Source organism: Gymnoscopelus microlampas, assembly GCF_963454915.1.
Source record: "Gymnoscopelus microlampas genome assembly, chromosome: 3".
Classification (NCBI taxonomy): Eukaryota; Metazoa; Chordata; class Actinopteri; order Myctophiformes; family Myctophidae; genus Gymnoscopelus; species Gymnoscopelus microlampas.
In genome coordinates this window covers 17399139-17420929 of record NC_139940.1, presented here as the reverse complement: position 1 = coordinate 17420929, position 21791 = coordinate 17399139, and the positions used below count along the sequence as shown (strand labels likewise).

At 39.9% G+C, this 21791-nt stretch overlaps 2 protein-coding genes across 4 annotated transcripts in view; one reads left to right on the top strand and one right to left on the bottom strand.

Moving 5' to 3' along the window:
- The window catches only part of LOC311041750 (uncharacterized protein), a 33337-nt gene extending 26901 nt beyond the window's left edge, over positions 1-6436 (top strand). Inside the window, exons 20-31 of the mRNA XM_084052234.1 lie at positions 255-324; positions 669-786; positions 1029-1213; positions 1367-1585; positions 1835-1993; positions 2374-2400; positions 2791-3009; positions 4055-4507; positions 4610-4786; positions 4921-5023; positions 5505-5666; positions 6195-6436. Of these exons, the coding sequence (XP_083908360.1) occupies positions 255-324; positions 669-786; positions 1029-1213; positions 1367-1585; positions 1835-1993; positions 2374-2400; positions 2791-3009; positions 4055-4507; positions 4610-4786; positions 4921-5023; positions 5505-5666; positions 6195-6273 (1971 nt within the window). The 3' untranslated portion in view covers positions 6274-6436. The remainder of the gene's footprint in view (positions 1-254; positions 325-668; positions 787-1028; positions 1214-1366; positions 1586-1834; positions 1994-2373; positions 2401-2790; positions 3010-4054; positions 4508-4609; positions 4787-4920; positions 5024-5504; positions 5667-6194) is intronic.
- A 1081-nt stretch (positions 6437-7517) lies between these two features.
- cblc (Cbl proto-oncogene C, E3 ubiquitin protein ligase) overlaps positions 7518-21791 on the bottom strand; it is a 17221-nt gene continuing 2947 nt past the window's right edge. The window contains exons 2-13 of one of the 3 annotated variants that reach the window (XM_084053287.1): positions 15890-16036; positions 15078-15234; positions 14765-14886; positions 14171-14308; positions 13690-13777; positions 13375-13506; positions 12322-12492; positions 11723-11866; positions 11051-11106; positions 10601-10738; positions 9285-9340; positions 7518-8735 (exon numbers count right to left, since the gene is read on the bottom strand). In XM_084053287.1, the coding sequence (XP_083909413.1) occupies positions 8593-8735; positions 9285-9340; positions 10601-10738; positions 11051-11106; positions 11723-11866; positions 12322-12492; positions 13375-13506; positions 13690-13777; positions 14171-14308; positions 14765-14886; positions 15078-15234; positions 15890-16036 (1492 nt within the window). In that variant the 3' untranslated portion in view covers positions 7518-8592. Of the gene's footprint in view, positions 8736-9284; positions 9341-10600; positions 10742-11050; positions 11107-11722; positions 11867-12307; positions 12493-13374; positions 13507-13689; positions 13778-14170; positions 14309-14764; positions 14887-15077; positions 15235-15889; positions 16037-21791 lie in introns of all 3 variants that reach the window. The other 2 variants (XM_084053286.1, XM_084053288.1) reach the window with 2 other exon arrangements.

The following is a 21791-nucleotide window of genomic DNA, read 5'->3' as shown; positions in this document are numbered from 1 at the left end:
CCTGGGACTACGTATAAAGGCTTTAACTTAAGTTAAATTTACACTTGCATGACATTGCGTGTGTGATGATTACAGTACTTTAATGTTACATAAGTAATAACTTTATTGTCCATTGAATTGTACAAATTAAAATCTGGTGTAGGCCTACAGTAGTATACAGACAAACTAATGCCTAAAATGCAATAAAACACCTAAAATGTAATACACGCCAAAGTCAGTTTATCTGAAGTGCCTCTTGTTTTTCTTGATTCCAGACAGATCAAAGAAACACCATCAATCGACAATGGCCAATCCCAGTGCCCTATGTTCTGACAAAGACCCTTGGTAAATACAAAGCTGACTACATATGTAAAAGTGTTGAACAATCATTTTGTAATTTCAGTTTATTTATTTAGCAGGCAGGATTTTGTGGTTTAGAAACCAATAGCAGGTCATTATTTGATCATTACAATAGTGTTGTACATCTTATCTAAAAAGTAAAGAGATGCAGTCATTCATCTGAAACACTAACACTGACTCTGACCCAAGATAACAACACACCACTACTAGCGGTCAGGTCAAAGCAATCAGCGTAAAAGAGATTCTGACATTTGACTCATTTAACCCTGCATGATATGACCATTCACCTCTGCCTACTGCACAACCATGACACCACCAATGAACCGAAGACATGAACGCCAAGGGAGTCTGCCTGAGAGCCTTTGAACAATTCAGACTGAAGTCTTGCATCGATTTCAAGCCCAGGGACTCTGAAGATAACTATCTTAATGTCAAGAAGTTAACTGGGTAGGTTTTATCTATCAATGTGTATCGATCAGTGTATCAATCAGTCTGTCTGCCTGTCCTTCATAATAACATTTTTTTAATTTTGAACATCACATGTTTTGGTTGTTGGCACGTACACTAGTGTTCATGCATATTGATCACTCTTACCAGCATATGATCATAATAATAAGTTAAATTAACTTTCTGGCTACGGTGATGTGAATGCAGGTGTAATTTACACATTAGGTTTCTTCCCTGTTCAGATGTAGCTCCTACGTTGGGCAAGCAAACTTTGGTGACCAAGGACAGACGCTCAATCTTGGGTCAGGATGTGATACAATAGCTACTACTGAACACGAGTTTCTCCATGCTCTGGGCTTTTACCACGAGCAGTCCAGACATGACCGAGATGACTACGTGACCATTAACTTTACAAACATCCGAGAAGGTTCTATTAGAATGTCTAAAATTCCTTTTTATTACCCTCACATTCGATCCGAAGGCTAGCTAACACTCTTTGGAGTTAAATTAAAACTGACGATTTTAATGTATCTAAAATTATTTTATGGTGTGACGATGGATTTGTATGTGTCTCATCTAGGTAAAGAGAGAAATTTTGCGAAACTAAATGAAAACAGAACCAGCACCCAGGGAGTCTCATATGACTACAACTCAGTGATGCACTATACTCAGTGGTCGTTCTCCAATGGCAATGGGCGCACTATCCTCACCAAAGACCCAGCGTTTCAGTATGTGATTGGTCAACGTTTGGAAATGAGCTCCAGCGACGTGTTGAAGCTGAACCGACTCTATCACTGCAGTAAGGGCCAGATTATTTAAATAATGTTTTTTATTATATTTAACTATATATATATATATATATATATATATATATATATATATATATATATATATATATATATATATATATATATATATATTCACAGTCATGTGAAATCAATTCCTTTTCTGTTCCTGCAGACTGCAATATCTAAAGTAATTCCTATAGAGGTTTTGATTTGGTCAGACCAACCTAATTGTCTTCTATTCTATGCTCCATGCCTTACAGATTCAACCATCGCATTCAAAATGTACTGCAGTTTTTCTAATGTGACCAAATGTGGAATGAGTCGCTGTTTGGGTAAAGATGGAGGCTGGGAGTGGGTGACAAAAGCTGCTGGGGGTCCGAGCTCTGACCACACCAACCTACCTGTCAAGCCTGGAATTGGTATGTTTTTACCATTCATTCGGCTGATGCTGACCCATGTACAGTGGTGTAAAGTACTAAGTACAATTTGAGGATTTCTTTTGTTTACTGGAGTATTTGTTCTGTACTTTTACTTCTACTCCCCTACATCTCAGAGACAAATATTATACTTTTACTCCACTAAAATTATTCTTTTTGCAAAAAATATAATCCAATTTGTGTTATACTGTGTTGTTTAGAGAGCATACTAATGATAATAAATATAGCAAATAATATACTGTATTGTTTTTTATTTTACCATTTGCCTTTTCATCATTTTCAACACATTAAAACAATACTGCCACATGGTTTGAGCAAAATTCCTGCAATGGTTTATGACAAAATACTGACTCTTTTCACAGCAAATAACCCCACAGCAGCTCAACCAGGTACGTACAAAACACAGCAGTAAACACTTTCAGTAGTAGTACAATATGTTCAGGTCATTCAAAATTAAGCTGTTGGGATTCAAAATAAATCATTTTGTGCGAAGAACCCACAGAAGAGAAGATTTGTCTAAAATTTAAATTATTACAAATATTTAGTTTTTTCAAAAATAGCAGATCTACTGTATAAAGTCTCAGCAAGTGTTGTGAGGGAGCTTGTTGACTGGCTATTTTTGAATATCCAAAGTGGTTAAGCTGATTGTGAATTTGTGATGCTATATTAACTAATTTTGTTGGGGATCCGGGACCCCCTGGAACCTGGACCCCACTAGTGAATGGACAAGAAGAAGAAAAAAAAAGAATCAGATCATAACACTATGTTACATTATGCAGGTTACTTCATGCATGCCAGCACAGCCTATGGCAGGGAAGGAGATTCCGTCTGGATGCAGACCAAGAGGATGAATCCCAGCAGGACGTGTCATGTCCAGTGTCTCCAGTTCTACTACTACCACAGCGGGAGTCCATCAGACCAACTCAACATCTGGATCAGAGAGTTCCACGACCAGTGGGACTTTACAGGAAAACCACGTCTCATGGGACAGATCACTGGTAATGCTGGACGGACGGACGGACGGACAGACAGACAGACAGACAGACAGACAGACAGACAGACAGACAACTTAACCCGTTTAGAATCGGCACACGTCGCATGCCAAAGATTTCACTTATAGCTAAAATAGGCCTCCACATTTACCCAACAAAAGCATTAGTAAAGTACAAATTATGTAAATGTATACACATTGTAAATCAAGACAAGGATTACAGTGAGTACTGTAGAACAGGGGTTCCCAAACTTTTCCTCGCCAAGGACCCCCAAATAGCCTCTGGTGATTGTGAAAGGGAAAAAACATTCACGCACACACACAATAGCAAAAATCGATTTCGCAGTCATGTATGTTTAGTTTCTTGCTATTCATCTTCCTCTCCTTTCCATTTGGCCCCTCTGGCAACCCCTGGTTGCCCCCACTTTGAAAACCATTGGTAAGATCTGGGATCACATGTAGGGGGAGCAGAGGTACTTCAAGAATAGTTGACTTTCAGTTAAAGATTGTGTTCTCATCGTGGTGTGAATGTCATTCTACCAATTGGAAGCCTGCAGAAGATTCAAGCTTATAGATGATTGTTGCTATAGGAATGGAGTGGTGGAGTGCTTAAGCCTGTGGGCTTGTGTGAAGGGCATGATGTTGGAGTAGTGATATTCACCTTCAACAGCGCCAAGTTTTGATAGGTGTGATGAGACAGGGGGGAAGTGAGCCATAAGAGTGCAAATACTCTGGGCTGGGGAATATATGGGGAATGAGGACATCTGCTGGCTAAACAGTCCTAGCAGTGTTTCAGTGACAGCAAGGAGCAAAGTTTCAGCACAATAAGCAGCCTTGAAATCTGATTGATTTCTATCTATTTGAAAGACAGCCCCAGAAATCTCCCTTTCTTCTGTTGAGACTTTTAGTTACTTTGGCTTCACCTACAGTAGCTAATTTCAAGACACTTGTCTTTAATGCATTTAAGTTTATCTGATCTAGGGCATGTTGCTGTATTAAAATAGTATGTATTGCAATCACAGCCTTTATGATGATAGAAATCCTTCCTCCAGGTTCACCAACATCTCATTGGCAGCTCCACCATGTTCCTCTAAATGCCAGCAAGACCTTCCAAGTGGAGTTTCAGGCACAGAAAGGAGCAGGGAAATCTTCAGGAGGCTTCTCCATAGATGACATCAACCTCTCCGAGACCGAGTGTCCACATGTGACCTGGCAGATGAATGACATTGAGCAAGTTTTGAAAACCAGTCCCTACGAAACCTTCTTGTATAGTCCAAAGCAATATTCCAGTGAAGGCTATGCATACCAGGTTGTAGCAGGACTTTACAGATCCTACATTGGACTGTTTGTGCGCTTGGTGTCCGGTGAGAACGATGACCAGCTGAAGTGGCCCTGCGCATGGAAGCAGGTGACTTTGCAATTGGTGGATCAGAAACCCAACATCCAGTTGCAGATGACCCAGCAGAGGAGCTTTGTTACTGATCCCAATGCAACAGAGAGTGATGGTGAGCTTAAGGGACTGATTTGTTCTGAAAACCTGTTGCCTGACATCCTCAACAGTATTTTCTTGTTGTTGTTTACCATTTCTACCTGCCGTCTGTGAACAGGTACTTATACTTGGGGCAACCCACGTCAACATGGTGTCGAGGTCACAGGTGAGAACAATGAGACATATTTTGCAAACACGATGACTGGCAGGAGGTCCTTTGCTAGACTGGAGAATATGAAGAGAGAGAGAGACTTCCTGAAGGGGGGGAATGTGGTTTTCCTTCTCAACTTCCAAGGTAGGCATTGACTACTAGGCAAACATTTTACCTTCAAAGTTGACCATGAAACCAGATAAATTCATTTGAATTCTATTCTTTACATTGATACCTGAGTTGGAACCACTGGACAGAAGTATTTTCTTCTCTTCTAGATATTTCTCCTCTTGTTGACGGCAGTGATCTTCCATGTCCAAAACTACGACCAGCTAAGATTACACTGCCTCCGGATAATCATAACAATCCATGTGCCGCACAGTAGGACAATAATATATCTGATTATTATGTGGGGATAAATAAATAAATAAATACAGCATTGCAAGTGCTGCAGTTTAGCACACTGCTAAGTAGGCTACTGCAATTATATATCACACAATTCTACACACTATTTTATTTTCTGCAATCCATTTTCTGGACACTCTAGCATGCCAAACTGAGAGATACAAGAAATCACCAATCCCATACATGTGCAGACTCATAAATGATAGTGGATTATAGATTTGTGTTTTAGGTTATTTTTAGATAGGCAATTGCATTTTTTAGATTTGAAGTTTTATATTGTAATCAGCAAAATAATTCAGTGTGCACCTTTCTTTTTAAACATCTGTGATCATGCTGAAAGCTGAATAAACATAAACATGTATTCATGACAACTATGAAAAAACATGCTGCTATATTACTGAACACATCCTTTGCAATGGAAGACTACTGATTGTAAATGTTGTTATTCCCTTTGTAGGGTGACGGCCACCACCAATCCACCTCCAACCACACCACCTCCAACCACACCACCTCCAACCACGCCACCTCCAACCACACCACCTCCAACCAGACCACCTCCAACTACTCCACCTCCAACAACCACTCCATCTGCATCTTCAACAACAGAAGACGGCGACAGGTGCTCATGTTCAGTCACACATTGTTCAGTATTGTTTTAACTACTTAAACCCTATATATTTAGTTGACCAATTATAAACCCACGCGGGGAATTCCCAGCGTGGGTTTATAATTGGTCCCATAATTTTTTTCCCCCTCTACACCAAATCTCTTTGCTGAACAGCTGATCTACAAGCGACAAGAAATTCCCATAGATACATTTTAAATTGCGTCATATTAGAGCTGTATAATACATCAGCCCGGCGATTTTGTCAGTTATGTGAGTTACATTTCAGCTCGAACTCTTTGGATGAATTAGTACTTTTTCACCGTCAGTTGATGATGCTCCACATCCATGTGAATGCAATCGCCCGGCTGATTTGTTCATTTTTGGAACACAGTTCTAACGCAATCTAAGATTTCCATGGGATTACCAATAGAAAAAAATACTGTGTGAAGAGGATTGCGGCCTCTAGCGGCAGTGATGTCAGACTTTGGTGCTCTATAATATGGAGTAATTTTGAATCATTAATTTTCCTCCTGCCTCCAGCATCTTTGGCTTCTCTCCTGGAATGGTGTCCTCCCCTCTGCTCGTCGTCCTGGCTGTTGTGATGCTGTTGAATCCGTGATCTTCTCCCATCTTCAACTCAACCTTATGATGTGTTCATGCACAGTGGTAACTGGGAACTTTCCCACTTGGAACTTCCCACCTCAGTGTTCAAGTGTAAGAGGTTGGAACATAATGGACTGACAAGGACTGTTCATGTGGACTTTTCTTACTTGGCCTGAACTAAGAGCAGGATTTATACTTTTATGAAGATTTTTCAGTTTCTATTTATACAAACGATACAGTGGGGTGAGGCTAAAGTCTATTTAGTATTTTACTAAATCAGCCAAACAACATTGACAAGCAATATGCCCAAAGTATTAAAAAATAAAGTATTTCGGGCTTCCATTTTGTTCCAACTTCAACCACTTGAATGCTCTAAGGTGGGAACTGGGAGGTTCAAAGTCTAAAACTTCACAGTTCCCACTTGTCATGGACACACCTTTAGAATGTGAACTAGACCAGAGGCTTGACATTGACTGATGTTCTCAGCTGTTTATTTTTTATATATATTCTTCTTATTTACGTATTAAATAAACTTTTTCTAAATAATTCTCACAACTTAAATATGCTTTTGCTGGTTAATCTCCAGCTTACTCTTTCTTTAACCTTTAAACTCTATTGACCTGAGCCCACCAGGGGTCGTGTTTGTCAGGCACGGTTTGTCAGGCAAGACAAGGCCGTGTTTGTCAGGCACGGCCTTGTCTTGGTTTTACTGCTACCTATAACAGGCAGAAGCTATTTTGTCATTCTAGCTAGGATTAGGATTGATTCTAAAAGCTGCGTTTCATGTCATGAAAGGTGCTATACAAATTAAAATGTATTATTATTACTTGGCCCCCTCCTTTTTTTCCCCTCAACACCACTCTTTGCTGAAAATAGACGATCTATAAGCTCACAACAGGTCGCAACAGGACGCTTTGAACTTGTATCACACATTTAGTGATCACAAATGATTAAATTATACAAAATAAAATCAAGTAAGACATTTATCTAACATTATACTGGTGGGGTGTGTCTGTAGTGTAATATTTGCGCACTGACGAAACATTTAGAATCTTAAAATGGGTTTGAAGTTCAGTGTTTTCTGAGTGGTGAGGCTACCATTTTGTTTATATTATAGCTACTGGGACTTTATCTTGAGCAACTGCTTTCTAAATGATGGGATTTCTGTTGTATTATTTAACAACTCTTCAAATAAAAGCTTTTTATGCATCATAGGATTTTCTTTTTTTTAATCATTAAAGCCTATTCCTTAGTTGACCTTGCAAGTTTTGCTCTCTACAGCTGATTAACTGGCTTCCAGCTCCTTCCCTGCATCAATTTCAAGGGCATGGCGTCCCCTTAACCCCTTTCATCCAGCCTTACACACCTTTACACAAACTACTGCTGTCGTGACTCCTACTCACCACCAGAGGGCGCCCAGAAACGTATCATTGTTTCCACTCCAAAACCAGAGACTGATGGTGATCATCTTTGTCTTGCTCATGTTCACCCATGCTCATTGTATCTGTTTGTAATGGAGTTGCTTTAGGTAGTGATTCGTTCACTTCTCGTCATTGTCCTTTCTTTGTTCTGGCTTTGTTTGCATCCTCTGCACTTGAATTTGAACTGGAGTAGCCTTGAGTAACTTGAGTAGCCTAAACCACTGCTGAAAGCTTCTTAAGAAATGATGTAAATGATCAGTTATTTATTTGACAATTTAATCCTCACATAACACTCATGATCTTTTATGTGGAATAACGCAGATGCAATGTATGCGATATGTATAATAACAAACGTTATGAGTATATTTTAAGGTATCAATTAAATAATGAGTAAGCATATTTCCAGACCACAGTTTCATATTCAGAGAAAGTATGCTAATGCTGCCCAATAATTACTAAAGCATCTTTAGAATGCCAAGCAACTCACTTGCCTGATTTGATTATCAGCCGCAGGCTGTATTGACAGTTGACTGTATCAAGACAACACTTACAGGAAAGAGGACTGCATTATAAAGCTGGCTCTATTATGTAAGTATGATTAACCAAACAATCCACCTGACCTTTATCAAGCACAACCCCTTAGTACAGATACATTTTACAGTGCAGTTTACAGTAAATACTTGAGGATGTCATAATTGTGGATGAAACTTCTGCCAGTGTCTTCAGTCAGTGATGGAATGTTCTCAGCATTTGTCCCTAAAGTCTATGATTTATACTTTGTTGTACAACAATGTTCGCTGAAAATACCTCAGGCAAAAGTCAGGTATTTGTGACATGTCATGTGACAAGGTAAAAAATAAGGCTTTACATACAACAACAGACAAGGTCTTGGCAGATACCATGATCTTTCATTGTTAGTATGAAATGGCTTTGGCCATCCCTCGTTGGCTGCGTTTCTCTTTCCTGGATTCTGTCTTTTCTGAACCCCTTCCCTTCGAGTCCTTTTCCCCCTTTTTCTTTTTGACTGATGTGGGGGGAGTTAGACTTGCTGCTCCGCCTACACAAGAAAAGGAACATAATCAGATAGGCCTAATGCTTCATATTCTGTCTAAAGGGATATGATAACGATAACTAACTATATCATTCACCACTGTCTTAGTTATTTAGGGTGGACTTTGCCATCCACACTGAGCACTTAACTATTACGATAACTATAGCTATATTGTTCACCATCGCAATTGCATTTGTAGTTGTGGTGTGAACTCTGCATCTATATTTTTATAGTTGCAGTTATAGTTATAGTGCTAGGTGTGAACGGCCCTTTACAACAGTGTTGTGTGCTGAAAATAGCTGAGCTACAAACTCACAGTGTTGCATTGAGACGTGTTATGAGCATCAATATGATCTGCTACTTATTCGACCAAGTATTAATCAGGTTTAAGAAGAGAGAAAGGGTGGAAATAAAGTAATATGCAATGTAATTCAATCTTTCTGTATTTCCTTTCAGAATTTCAGCTTTCATTCAAATGTTGACACTGCAGGCCTACACGTGCACATTGAAAGGTCATGGTTTGAGTGCTAAGTAATTTCCCAAAACATAGCCTACCTTCTCCACCTGACAGGGAGGAGCCAGGATGATTTGCCTCTGGCAGGACTTCCAAACTGTCACAGAGATGACCACAAAATGTTATTTAACCAGTAAAAAACACATTGAGACTCTTTTACGAGTGTGAACTGGTCAAGAGGCATAAATATTACACAGCTTTGCCATTAACAACAAATACATGACAATAACAATGGCAGACATATAACATCCATAAAAACATGCCCACTATCTACAGTAGGAAGCTCAAGGAAATTAAATTGAACAGAGAATGCACAAAATAACCATATAAAACTGAGAGCAACAACATTTTCCACACATCAACGCAATGTCTGGGAAGTGTGTCCATGGAAATCCTTTTAAAACTCACTAGAGGGATCACAAAAGCCAATTTGAGTCTGGTCTGCAGGTCGCTCCTCGACCAAGGCCCAAAATACACAAGGCTTCTTTTTCCACCCTCAGATTTAAATTTGAAGAATGAAAGCCAGCACAGCAGTGTAAACATTCCCCAGGACTAAGCTGAAGCTCTAGCAGTGTAGTGGTAACATACTGTACAGTACAGTACAGTACAGGTGGTCATTTCTGTTAACCATTTAAACATAATGGTCCTATTCTGGGCATAAAAAAATATTTGCAGAACAAAGCAGATCTACAAGCTCACAAAACATTGCGTTGTGACACGTTGTGAGCTTGTAGATCGGCTATTTTTGCCAAAGAAATTTGATTGAAAACACTTGGGGGACTCCGGTCAACAAAGTATACAGGGTTTAAGTGGTTAATACCACTCATACAGTCCGTGGCAGTGGGATGTGTTTTGCTGTAGGCTGCAAGTGGTTCAGCAGTAATAACTGTAATCAAGTGACCTGATTGCCTGTCAGACTTTAAAGGACAGTCAATCAGACATAATTATGTGTTTGTTCTTTATCTTTCAGAGAGACCGGGGCCACACCATGTGGAGACATCGACTGTTTTCCTCAAGGAGGGGGAACTGCTCACTATGGTTGAACCAGGCAAAGAAGCTCAACATGAATGGAAAAGACAGTTTGTATTAACCCACCTGAGGCTGATTCTAAAAACACATTCAAAATCCTAACAGTTTTCAGAAAATTTCACATTTAAAAAGAAATAATAATATTATCAATGTTGCTATACATACGGCAACATCTAAAATTACGCAGCTGCTGTCTCAGATTGAAAGGTATAAAGCCGTATATAGGTTAAGCCGGTCTAAATGGTTAAAAGTGGTATTTGATTAATCCTTGCTAGTTGCTACGTGCAGTAGAGCTATGTGAGTTTCAATGCAGACAACTGCCACTCACCTGCGGGAAAGTGGGTATGGCACTGACGCGTGATTTGGGACAGGACCGGTGATTTGGGGAAACCACGCCCCCGGAGAGCCGCTGGAATGCAACCCACCAGCACTCTCCTCTTCGATACTGGCTGCCTCCCACCACTGCCTTCTAAATGGACGAGACAGAACGAACAGAGGCTGACAATCAAACACCAAAAACAAAGTGCAGAGATGTGACACTCTAAACAGACGATGCTAATAGGAGTGAAACTGGGGTGGCTTTCCCCCAATGGCAAAACTTTATTGTGGATGGGGATGAAGATGCTGAGTCGAGCTGTTTTCAGTTGGAGGGGTCAACTTTGTGAGTTGTGCTTACAAGCAACAATCGGCAAAGTGCTACTGAGTATACTACCTATAAATTGCAGGTAATCCTAATCTACACGCTGATTACATTATCAAAAGAAACCTCCTACTGTACCTGTTACTGTCAGCCTGTTGGGCATGTCCTCTATCCCTATGTATGCCATTAGGATACTGCAAAACAGAGTGAGCAAAAGGGAGGACCATCAATACATGTTTATGTCCATTCACATCTTTGGCCACATCGTGCAACACTCACAATTGTTCTGTTCATGGCTTTATTTTCAGATGTGCATGTTAACATCTACTCCAAATGTAACCAAACATACCTGAATAATTGAGTCAATGTTGGCTAAACAGGTAGATATTAAGTTCACGGACATTTGAATTTTGTTCGTTTTAAAAAACAGGGACTATTATGTTCAAGTCAATTTGTGGGCTACTTTAAAATGCATAACAAAAATGCAATAATAATGTAAATAACAAAAACGTGATGACATAGTTGATTTTTATACCACCCAGAACTGAAGAGAACCAAATGGCTTCCTCATAAATAAAATATACTATGGTACGCTTTGGAAAAAGGTTGGAAGTAATGTCATGTATTCCGTTAGTCACAGATAATGGATATTCTTACTCTGAAAGGGGTTTGTTCTGAGTGTCTGTGATACGGCATTAGAATTCCACATTTATATTCACAACATTGACAATAACAGATTTATTGAAAACATTCGACATCACATCACATTACATGCAAAATAAATGCCAGCCAGTGGATGTGGGAACTTACAGAATGTCTGCTGGGCACAGAAGGCTGGGTGTGGAAGTGGGGAGACAGACTCCATTGGCCCACACTGGATTTAGGGGGTAACGGGGGAGGGCTGATAAAGGATTTGGGATGGGAACTAGGGACCTGGTACTCCTCATTGGAGAGCTATTGGGGCGAGAGAGATCGGGGAGAAATGGGGGACAGAGAGACAGAGAGTGAGAGGGGGGTGCAGCTTGAATATTGGTAATTAAGGGGGGTTCCAGGAGATCCCCAGCAAAATGAATTAATATGAATATACCATCAAAATCAGTTTAACCACTTTAATCCTATTTCATACTTTGGTTATCCAGAACACAGCCTCTGTAGTGCATTACATTTGGCACTACAATTCCCTTGATGTCTATCTAGTCAAGGGAATGTTGGACACAGGTGTCTTGCACTGGCTATCAAGTGATGACACTGCTCGAACCCTTATGTACTGCTACATTCACTTGTTCTTCTGACCGAAAGCTTGCATTAAACTGCCTTTTCCTCTGTTTCATATGGTTATTCGAAAATCTACAAGCACACAATTTGTCGTGACACCTTTCGTAAACACAAACAAACTGCGGGCAACACACTTTTCTCATGGCGGCCACTGTCTTCATCACCAGTTCCACATCCTCATGGTCCTCCTCCTCGTCGCTGTCCACCTGCTCCACCCTACCGGCTTTCAGGTAGGGTTCCACCAGGATGGACTCTGTTCCTTTGATGTCACAGCGGCAGTATGGGCAAGAGTTGCCACTTGACTTCTGAAAAACAATGGACAGCGAAAGTTCAGTTTTTTATGCACACTTATACTTGAAAAAGACGAAACGCGTATCTGCTGTTTGTCGCAAATAAAAAGCTTGGAGCATTCAAAAGTGAGTTGCGAGCCCCCGCTTTGTTGTCGTGATTCTGTTCTTACAGTTTGGCTCAGCACCTAGAGACAGAGGATGTGCTATCTGTCCAACCGACTTGGATGGAGCTTATGTTTTTACTCTATTCCACCCGTTAGCAAAACAATTAGCGCTGTGGTTCTCAAAGTCGGATCCAGGGAGTCAGGGACCCCCAAGGCGGTTCCAGGGTGTCCCCAGCGAAATTTGTTAATATACCATCAAAATCGGTTTAACCACTTTAACCATATTTTATTATTTTTTCATTTGAAAATAGGAATGATCAGCAGGCAGCCCAGAAGAGATGATTGGCTATTGGATTGAGAAGGTCCAAGATCAAGGTCATAATCAAGGTCAAGGTCAAAATCAAGAACGGATGGGTGGATTTTTCTGGAACTTGGTGGCAATGAACAATACGCAAAGAGACCAAGGTCGAATAACATTTTTATGTAGCTGTGTAATACTATGGCAGACTTTTATGTCTTCATACAACACCTTTTTTTCTGAGTATACTGTATGTAGGAAGTATAAATCTGTAAATGGCAGATACATAAAATGGTGGGTTTTGTGGGGGGCGGGGAGCAAGTTTGTGTGGTTTAAAACAGATTTTTATGTTTTGGTGGGAAAAGTTTTTGCACTGGAAAAGTTTGGACAGACAGACGGACCAACCGACCAACTGACGGAATGGCTTACACTAGCTATGTGGTCAGTTTCTGGTAAAATCTAACATGATCCATATCAGTGGATTGACCCACATACCTGCCAGCCTAGGAGACATGCCTTGCACAGGAGATGACCACAGGGCTGGATACGTGTGTCCTTGTCCCTCTCTGCACAGATCTTACACAGCTGAAATGTGCTCCCTATCTCACAATACAGCTCATACTGCTCCTGGTATGGAAAGGAATCAGATGAAATAAGGAGAGGAGAGGAGAGGAGAGGAGAGGAGGAAACGTGAGAAGAGTCAAGATGATGTGATTATGACATTGAGAATGTAGAGAGAAAACAGATACTTTTGATGTCTTATTCTGTGTATGTGTGGTGTGCATGGTGTGCTTGCGTAAGTGTGTTTACCTCTGAGACTTTGACTTTGCCTTTCTTGGCTGGTTCACACAGACTAGTCAGGTCAGGGTTCACGTCACGGCCGTCTGGGTATAGATAGCTGCAGCCATAGGTCAGAAAACCCTCATTTATACTTCATTGTATGACTTCATAATATGACTTTGGAAATCTGTTATTCTGGGCAAGACGACGTATAGATTTGGCTCAAGTTCACTGTGTGTGTGTGCGTGTGCGTGTGTGTGTGTGTGTGTGTGTGTGTGTGTGTGTGTGTGTGTGTGTGTGTGTGTGTGTGTGTGTGTGTGTGTGTGTGTGTGTGTGTGTGTGTACCATAACAACGGCCACAACATCATCACAAAAGCACACTCGTCACTTGTCTGTATTACTCAGATTAGACTCAGATGTATTACTCTTGCCGTGCCCACACGCTCTAACCAAGTGTGTGTGCGCGTGCGTGCGCGCGCGCGTGTGTGTGTGTGTGTGTGTGTGTGTTCACCTGCCCTCCTTGAAGCCCTGAATGAGTGCATGGTGGAGAGGTAAATTCTGGGGGATGGTCTGGATGATAGCTCCTTCAGTGGTCACATGACCTATGGCCCACTGGCCCATCCTGGTGCAGCTCAGACGGAAAATGTAACTGGGAGGGACAGAGAGAGTTGGGAAATCCAATGGGTAAATGTTTAACCACTCTCAACTTGACGGCCCTTTCCAAAGTTTTCAAAATCTCCATCAATTTTACAAAATAGAGAACATGTCAGATCTACAAGCTCAAACTCCATCACAAAGTGCCACGTTGTGAGCTTGTAGATCGGTTATTTTTGCTATTTTCGTGCGACACCGTCATACGACCAAGTATGAAGTAGGGCTCATATTTTTATATATAAACTATCATTTCCCAATACAGAGGCAACATTTTAGCCATTTTCAAGCTGGCATCCCTATTTTGGATAATGTCATTATTGTCATACAATTATGATGACAGCTTCCGTTCTCTGCTTTCAGTAGGCTCTTAGTTCCAGACTCTACGTAGCATTCAGGGGTTGTGGAATAGTTGTCTGGCTACGCGAGACTTGTGTAGTGGTGTTTAACTCACCTCCCGGCTCTTTGTCGGTAGTGATCCAGACGAAGTTTGACCTGGTCATATGTGAGGAAGGCCATGTAGCCTGGATGAGTCACTGCTAAATGGTTCCAGTTGGTTAAAATTGTCCTCCAAGGCTTGGGGGAGAAGACAGAACAGAACAGAACAGAGCAGAACAGAACAGAACAGAACAGAACAGAACAGAACAGAACAGAACAGAAGACAAATGAAGACAAATGAAGACGAGACAGTGAGCATTTAATTTAATCTAATTCATGTCTCTGTGTTATTATATGCTCTGTTTAATAACAATCTCAAAGTAGGCTACCTGAAACAGTCTGGTGAAGATGTCAAACTCAAACACTGAGACGTGGTCATTGCAGGTGAGGTCTATAGTCGACTTCAGTGCCATAGACTCCATCCCTTCCTCGAACGCATGCACTCTTCCCAGCTGCTGTTTAAAACTAGACCACTGCACTATACACCTGATAGTAAGGAGAACAAAAAGATAACATTTTCTGTGTACGTGTGACATGTTCTGGTTTGTAGTAGCCAGATAGTAGCCAATAGCAGTGATTCTCAACCTGTGGGCCACTGGTGGGCTGAGAGGGTACTGCAAGTGGGCTCCGAAATATTTGGCAAAACACTATGATTTTCACAATATAACCAGTGGTGTGTTCTACCGTGTTACGCTATATACGTAGTATGACATGCAGAATGATTTTTTTTGAAAGCGTAGCCCTTTACTAGCCATTTCATCCATTGACCACGCGCGGATTAGCGTATCACCGAAAAAACCTAGAACACACCACTGAATATAACATTAATATTAAAAGAATGAATGTAAAAGGTAAGTAAATGAATACAAATCTCATGATATTTGTTTCTTTAAAACCTTGAAAATGTGTTTTCACTGTTAAATCAATGAATAGGAGCTTAAATTATACTGCGGAACACAATCGACTGATAAAATAAACATGCTCTGAATGCACGCGGCCCACCAATCTGACCCACGTGTAATCTTTCAAGAGAAGTGGGCCCGGATCCAGAAAAGGTTGAGAACCACTGGTATTAGGACATAGAATCACCATACATGGAACAACATTAACAAATCCCACACATCTCTGTGCCCATTCTCACTTGTTAGCAAATGAATGTCTCCAGAACTGCTCAGCCTCCGTCTTCATGGCCATGTACATGAAGCCCTGAAATTGTCCCCCAGGAAACATGGCCCTCAGCTCGGAGAGCATGTGACTGAAGAGCAGAGAAAGCTTGGTCAAGTTCCTCCTGGGAATAAAAGGGAGAGCAGACATTCAGCTGTTGTTATGCCCAAAAATGTTGTTTTTGAACTGATGCTAAAGTTCATGAGCTCTTCCACTCTAAAATGTAAAACTATTGTAATTGAAAACATAATAAACAAATGAGCTAGGTTGAACTATAGTCCTTATACTCCCACTTGAATTGTAAAAACATATTTAATGTTAATATAAAATGAGATTCTAATCGTGATTTCCAGTTGTAAATAGTGTAACATCCTGAGTGTGTAACATCCTGAGTGTTAACTCTGCTGTCAAGCCGTTTACAGAAAAACACCATGGGATATAAAAAAGCAGTTTGATGCTCATTGGCACATGACTACCGAGATCACTTGTAGCTAAATTGGGGTAGATTTGTAAATATAAATCATGTTCCTGCAACAAACAGCAACATTTCTGGCATTTGTGGTGCACCCTATGGGTCTAAGTGAAATTGCTTTTGACTCTGTGTTGTCGAGGCCCCTCAATATGTGATTACAATTTAGTTTTTTGCAAATAGGCTCCATCCACAAACCTTGAAAGCCAATCTGCATGGAATATCAAACATCTGTATATGATGCATGCATGTTTATCACATGACTACGGAGATTATAGTAATTTGAGTTTTGAACAAAATCTGTCGGAGGAGTTGTAAAATATTTTTGAAGCAAGCGCCTTTGGCCTGATGGAGACAATGACAAATTAACTTCCGGTAGTACCTAAAAATAGAATTTTGGATTGTTTTAAGACAAATGTTTTGTGAAACTTTCCATATCTGAAGTGCTCTTACAAGAACACCCACAGACGCACCGACAAATACACACACACACACACACACACACACACACACACACGCGCGCGCGCGCACACACACACGCGCGCGCGCGCACGCACGCACGCACGCACGCACGCACGCACGCACACGCGCGCCCGCACATAGTACTTATGCACAACAAGTCCAGCTATCTTATACAAACAGGATGCTCTCTTGTACTGGTTTGACTTTCTATACCACAAGATGTTCCATCGGCCTCCGATCACACCTCAGCAAGTCACACCTCAGCAAGTCAAGCAAAGTCAATCTTTGCCAACCTCTACATCTACATCTCTTATTGAGTTATTTGATCATTGATTATTTGTTGACAATTGATTGCCTATCGCTCATTGTCAAATTCATAATGTAACGCATTATTCATTATCAATGCAATATACTTTATAGTTTGATTTAAACTAAAATAATAAATTACTACATAATTATGCCACCATTGCATCCTATTGAAATTCTGCATTTACACGTTTTTTTATCCCATAACTTACTGGTTACCACCACCACACCTGCTTCTAAGATGGCATGCGTCTGGTAGCAAGCATGACTGCATGTAATTATGTAGCATTTCATAAATGACTTATAAATAACTATACTTTCCCTGATGACATGGCTACTTGTTACCCTAGCATGACGCTGAATACGTTACATTTTTCAGTAAGATAGCAAAGTGCAATATAGAGTAGGCCTACACAGAAACATTTTGGTTTAGATTTTAATTTTGAGACAGTTTACTTGAATGTATGTGGGAGTGTAGCCCTCCAGACAAGAAGCCTAAGTATAGTGAAAACTGACAGTGATATGTTATTGGAATTATGTGTTTATGTGGAATATAAACTGGAGCAAACATAACAAAATATTTGCACTGTAGTAATGTACAATTGTAATAATGCAAATTGCAATAATGACAACATTGCAGTCCACGTCGATTCTAAAGGTTTACATAATAATAACAATATTTGTCTGTCAAGAGAATGGCATTGCTTTTAACTCATAATATATTATGCTTGGTTTGTTGTCAAACATAAAAATACAAGACATGGCTTGTCTTGTTGCTTTTAATGGAAACTAGTTATGTTTATGAAGAGTTTCATATTGGATGATTGTACACATTTTAGAATAAATAGTAGGCCTAGCTGCAAATAATAAAGGTCTGTGGTCACATTGTGACAAAAAACATCCTGCATACATTTCCTGCAGCAGGAAGGTTTTAGGCCATTTTGCCATGTCTTTTCATTGTCAACAAGTACTGTGAAGGGGGAAGATAGAAATATTGTTGGAGTGGCCAGTGCCTCTACGTTGCATTGCAGCGTACATTGTACAGTATACACTATTATATACTATAATGACAGACATATATATATATATATATATATATATATATATATATATATATATATATATATATATATATATATATATATATATATATATATATATATATATATATATATATATATATATATATATATATAAAATATATAATCAAGATTCAAATTCAAAAATAGCAAAAGTAGTGGATCGACAAGCTCAAAACTCGCTGCTTTACGCTGCGCTTCGAGCTTGTAGTTCTGCTACTTTTGAGTATTCAAGTTTAGTATGTGTAAATTTAATGCTGAAAATGTAAAGACATGCACACATACACAGACAAAGTCTTATAAACTTCAACAGGACTACAGGTTACAGATTGACTGTAGAGATCCTGTTCACATTTAGTTCTGCAATCTTTTAATATTTACTGCAATTTGTTGCTGCACTAAAGGTTTCACCTTACTGTCACCACTGCAAGCACTAGTGACTGTGCTATTTATATACATAGCTATAGATATTTTAATGACTATTTTGACTATTTTTGCTATTCTTACTATTACTTTACTACTACTGTTTTACCTACAGGACAATGCAAAACACATGAGCCAATATCAAATTGATTTTTTGCCTTTTTTTAGTAGAGGCTGCCATTGGTCAAATAATCTTAAATGTATTGCTTACAATCTCTCTCTCTCTCTCTCTCTCTCTCTCTCTCTCTCTCTCTCTCTCTCTCTCTCTCTCTCTCTCTCTCTCTCTCTCTCGCTCTCTCTCTCTCTCTCTCTCTCTCTCTCTCTCTCTATACACACGCATGCACCCACCCACTCACGCACGCACGCACGCGCGCATGTGCGCACTCGCACACACACACACACACACACACACACACACACACACACACACACACACACACACACACACACACACACACACACACACACACACACACACACACACACACACACACACACACACACACCACAGCTAGTATCCCAGTTACTCTACATTAACATCTCAAAGGCCCAAGTTCGACCTTTTCTTCTTCTCTGTCATTAGTAGTCCTAACAGGACCAAGCGAATCAACCCAAACTCCAAATATAAAGTCACCACATTTAGCCCGTCCTCTTCCCAAATAACAGAATCACCAATTCACTGCACCCATCATTATGTCTGTCTCAATGCAATGGTCAATGCTGGTCGATGTTGCCATTTACGCAATGATTAGGCTAAGTTTGAACTAGTTTGAGGTGGTGGGCCGTGAGGGTGGGGCACAGTGTGAATTAACACAGGAATTACCCTGGCAATTATCAATAGTCCAGGTGTGTTAGATGTTTAGTAGGCTACTAGCTAATGAGACGTGACATCAGTAGAACGTGTTTGAGAACAAAGAGAACTTGGAAAGACATCTCTTATCCTGACAAACCACAAATCATTTGACAAGACTTCTGCCAACAATAAAGAAAGAAGGAACTGACATCTCAGCCATTAATATATATGTTTAGCATATACATGAAACTGGATAAAGTGCTGTCATGAGTATTTTATTTGTCTCATCAGCGACAACTGCACCGCTATGGTGCAATAAAGGGAACTTGGAAAAACACTTTCGGACAAACCTCAAATCATTTGACAAGGAACTGAAATTTCCATAAGGTCGACAGCTTAGTGAGCTTAGTTAATCTTCACCATTATTACATGTACAACTACAGAATATCAAAAAAATATTGTACCTACAGCACCTGCAGTTACATAGACAGTAAAGGAATTCTGGACCAAATGACAGTGCAAATCAGGGCAAATCGTGTCTAACAAAACTTTCTTACAGTAGCCTGGTGTCCAAGAGATTAAAAAAAGATTTTAAAAAATAAAATAAAAGTATCTTTAATGGAGGTCTGTGGCCTAATGCATACCAAATTGGGGGTCCTAGAAATTAAAAATGCTTGAGAATCACTGGTCTAGGAAGACTGTAGAGTTTTCGGGCTCTTTCAGATTTCACAAAAAAAAAAAAAGAGTTGCAACTTAAAGGCTATTATTGTTGTGGGCACTCTACTCTACTGCATAGTTTATGCAGAAAATACAATTGTGCGAAATTAACACATGTTCAACTGTTCTGGCAGGAAGTACCTGGCAGAATTGAATGCAAGCATTGTGCATGTTATTTGTGCATTTGAAATGGCAAACAAGGAAGCGGTAGAGAGAAAATGGTACTTCATCTTCAAACCACCCATTGCCTGTCCGTTAATTTAGCTTCTTTTCATCAAATAGATAGATAGATATAGATGGGTGGGTGGACGGACGGACGGTCAAGGACGGATATTTATGTACAGAGTATCAAGAATTTCATTAAATGTATTTGAAGCAAAAGGCGCACTGAATTGGACACCATAAGCGCTGCCATCTTTATTGTAGTTCGGACATCAGGAAAGGGATACTACAGACATTAAATTTAGGGATTGTAGCTTTAAAGCAATTTCAAAGTTTAAACTAAGATCCTAATCCAAAAAGAATTTCACTACCCCTGCAGTGAGAACCCCTCCTCTGCATTATGCCTATGTGTGTGTTGGATATACAGTAAACATATGTGGGACGTGCACCCTCTTTCTGACCTTGCAGATAGTTTGTTTGTATTAGGGAAGGTCATCCTCCAGAATGGAATTCCTCTGCTGGACGAGGACCACAGTGTCTGTTGGATAGTAAGGTTTGGAAACAAAATCGCTACCAAAACTCTAGGACAACAAACTATAGGAAACGCTACCCAAGCTGTAGTATAGTATCATACATTGTACATTTTATTGTATATTGTTGAAAACCTGCGCGCTATGAGAGGATGAGAGATTTATTGTGTTTGATCCTGATTTTTTATAGTGTTTATAGGTTTTCTACATTGTACTGTTCCTCTATTATACCTCCACGGCAGAAGGCCTCCTATTTAAGAACCAGTCGTGTACTTTGGCAGTGTGTTAGACGCTGCCCACGTACAGTAGATGGTCCTCTGTGTGTGTGCGTGCCGTGGTGAAGAATAAAGCAAGAATAAAGCATGTGCTTTACAGAAAAAGTACAAATGATTAATGAATAGTCAGGTTAGATTAGATTTCTGTTGTTAATTTTTATTTGGTGTTGGTTAGGTTAGTTATAGCCCCTTTCGGAACCATGTATACCTTTTTTGTATTTGGGATGACGGTATCCAGGATACCGGCAGCCTAAATACAAAAAAGGTATACAGGGTCCCGAAAGGGGCTAGGTTAGTTAGAACCGAGGTATAAAAAGCAAGGACAGGTTTAGTTTGTTTTATTTGTTTTATGTTTTGTGCCAGGTGCTATTTTCAATTGATGTTTAAAATCATGTCGAAAATCATTCTTTAAAAATCATGTCTAAAAACAATCATTCACTGTAAAATCATGCAAATCTAAAAAAAAAAAAAGAAACAGATAATAAAAACCGAAACTTCACTTTCCAATCCGTATCATGTCGGAATCCTTTATTCCCTGGACTATAGGATTGTAACAAGGACACTCTCCTGACCAACTATGAACATGTGTTCCATTCCTATCGACTGAGAATGGAAGGCTTCTGCTATATGCCAAGGCCATATTCATTGCCCTTGCCAGAATAC